General features: G+C 39.8%; 1 protein-coding gene across 1 annotated transcript; it reads left to right on the forward strand.

The window, feature by feature from the left end:
- Positions 1 to 262: 262 nt before the first annotated feature.
- On the forward strand, positions 263 to 2305 carry PHALS_12050 (uncharacterized protein; the record flags this gene model as incomplete). The annotated part of the gene is made up of 1 exon (XM_024727519.1): positions 263 to 2305. One exon carries the CDS (start codon positions 263 to 265, stop codon positions 2303 to 2305), a length of 2043 nt encoding a protein of 680 aa, XP_024578088.1.
- Positions 2306 to 3266: the final 961 nt, after the last annotated feature.

Raw genomic sequence — 3266 nt, forward strand, 5'->3', positions numbered from 1 at the left:
GATGCGCACGTGGCATCATCAACTTATATTGCGCAGCATATCAACTGTATTGTCTGCTAATTGGCTGTGATAGGATCAGATTTGTTTTGTTGATATATGTGCAAATTGTTCGTAAGATCAGCTTAAATATTTTCAGCCCAGGTTGAATGTTCCGAGAGCCGGATGGACCAGATATTGTGATGGACACATCATAAGGCTACGCCTTTCTGACCAGTCTTTTGTTGCTTGGGTCTTTGCGTATCATTTCCCAATATTCCTGACGATGTTCGTGCCGGTCCTTTCGACTTTATTACTGCTTGAGTTCAGTGTATCCTCCACGACTAATTCGAGTATTATTCATGATGAAGACCAAGTCGTGTTCGTCGGGCACTTGAATGATTCGATGCTTTCTGCAAATACTACCCCGAGCGTTGCTAACGGGGAGTTAGAGAGGAGCAATGATAGTAAGCAAGTCATTGATGAAACTATCGGGGAAGTACGGACTTTTCCTTTATTTGAAAAGTTCGCCAAATGGTTCGCTAAAGACACGCCCGTCGAATGCCGTGTAGAAACTGCTTCAAACCTAATGAAGATAAATCCCCGGAAAAGTAAGCAAGATAAAATAGTGTCACAGCAAGTTAAGAAGCTTTTCGAGTCAGATGATGGAGCATTGGCATTATTTGCCGAAGTGAAAGTTTCCAAGTTGCTAAAAGACGAAGTGACACGGGAATTAACGGAAGAATGGTTCACCAATTCTCATACCAAGTTATCAGCACTATTTTCAACTTTGATGAAGGAGACAAAAGAAGGATCACTTGATGAATTTTTTCAACTTCAGCTACACGTTCCGCTATATAGGTACGCCTGGCGATTATATGAATATGTGCCGTTCGATTTGGATATAATCGCAACTGATGTCGCTCGACTCCTGACCGAAAATCGTAAAGGAGGTACTTTGATAACTTGGTTTGGAACTTATGCAACCCCATACTCAATTGATCTTTATCATCCCACTCTAACTGATAATGTACGTCTCGTAATTGGTTTGTCACGTCATCCGAAGACCCTCAAGCTAGCGTATCGCTTACATGCATTGTATACTGGCGGCCTTGTGGATTTTCGTCATAATTATATTCCATCTCTCGCTCTTTCCGAAGAAGAGTTTTGGTTTAATTTTGCTGCTTTTGTTCGTTTCAACTACATAGAGCATGAAGCAAGAAGCCTTAAGTTTATGTACTCTGAGGTCGCGCAATACTCGAAAAAGAAAGCCCTCAAGAGTTATTTGAGTGCTGTATCGAAAGCAGGGAAATTTCAAGTTGAACGTTATGTTTGGTTGCAATTTGGTGATGATTACACGCGCTTGTTAAAAGCTGCATTACAATCTGATGATAACACGAATTACGTAAGTGGAGCTTTGACGAGAAATCCTCATATCGCTGAATTTAAAAAAAAATTGAACGATGTGAAATTGGTGAAAACTTTCGAGCAGCTTTTGAGCGACGGAGAACGCGTAGAATTGCTTCTGGAAAGCGTAGGGGAACTAGTGAATTTCAAATCGTCTCCGGGAATATCCGGTGTTGCCACGAACAAAAAACAAGATGAAATCGTCGAAAAGCTTCAATTGTTGGTCACAGATGAAGACAGTTTTCAGTTGCTGAAAATCTCTTTAAATGATGAACATCTTGACTCGTTCTTTGACGCATTAGATGCACGAAAACATTTGAAATTGGTTGAAGACATGCTAAGCAGTACGGAAATCAATACCGTAAAGTCGTTTAAGGACATTCTTGAAGACCAGAATAAGGTACAATCTCTTGCACAGGCTTTACTAACTAAAGAGAGTTTGGAAAATTTCAGAATGTCTTTGGACAACAAGAACATCTACACTAAAAAAAGGTCTGATCTGGTTGAACAAGAAAACTTGAAAGCGCTCGATGAGTTGTTGAATGATTTGGATCAAGTGTTTTTTCTCAGAGTGGCTGTCAGGGATAATGTTCGTGCGGAATTGTTTCGAGCAGCTTTGGAGAAAGTACAAGGGAAGGAGTTCAAAGACGTATTGAACGAAGTAAATCCGGTGGAGACGTTCGAAGTCGTGTTGAACAAAAGAAATTTGGTAAATGTGTTCAAATCGGCGCTTGAAGATGAAAAGCAGCTCGAATGCCTTAAAAACGCTGTTTCGGTTGAGCGTCGTGAGGAGTTTAAATCTTTTTTTGATTCTCGAGATCAAAAGATGTTTTATGAAGAGTTGGAGCAGCAGCTGCAACTTGAGGAGAACAGTCGAAAGGATTTCTCGACTCGGGGCCCCCTTTCAACACCACCGTCTTGAACCCTCGTTTCAATTTCTAACCAATTTGATGATTTTTTTTTTGCTTCATTTGTTTTCAAAATTCTTCTAGCTGGTGGTAAATTTTTCTTTATATTTTCTGTGCTTTCGAAACTCATCAATTTACTGAGATTTTAAAGTAATATACTATGTCAATTGACTAGCACAATGAACAGTTTGAAATAATAGAAATCGAGTGCAAAATTTATCATATCTTAGACATATCGACAAATTTGATAATGAAGGAAAGTGAGGCGATATGTTAATTTTTCTCTGTCAAGAACATTAAATGCTTAGTAACATAGTACGTACTGAAATACAATGTGGTACCTTGCACACTGACTCTTACACATAATGCAAAGTTCACTTTATCCATTGTTGTTTATCTCCTTCTATTGTAAAGTCTATAGCACCGTTTCGTGCTACCAGCTTTGGGCATATATGTCGACTTAAAGTAGCTTCAACTACGTAGAAGCAATCAAAATAGCGCAGTCATCTCAACCACTAAGAATGTGCTATTTTTTTGTGCCTTAAAAAGAATGCAAACCGTATCTGAGCATCACACAAGCAATCACTCATTCCTCATTTGCCTAACATGCGGCATATTCCGTTGAAATATTGTAAGAGTCGTGCGATATGTGAATAAAAAAACTCATTGTATTACCTCGATCTGATTGCTATCTGCGATACGCCGTCAAAGCACATGAACAATTTAGTTTGCTACAGCTTCATCGCTGCAATTGCGAATAAAAGATGATAAGCGATGAAGGGCTGCAGCAGTCGTGAGAAAAAGCAGCAATACAAATTGTCAGCTGTGGGATTTGAACCTACGCGCTGAACGAAACATCTCAGACCACACGGGCAAACTGACGGGCTGGGTACATAACAAATTATGCACATGCATTATCAAGACATACCATGCAGATATGCCTACATGCTCTGGCAGACAGCTTGACGAGCTGCC

This window comes from Plasmopara halstedii, assembly GCF_900000015.1.
Source record: "Plasmopara halstedii genome assembly, contig: Scaffold_614, whole genome shotgun sequence".
Lineage (NCBI taxonomy): Eukaryota > Oomycota > Peronosporomycetes > Peronosporales > Peronosporaceae > Plasmopara > Plasmopara halstedii.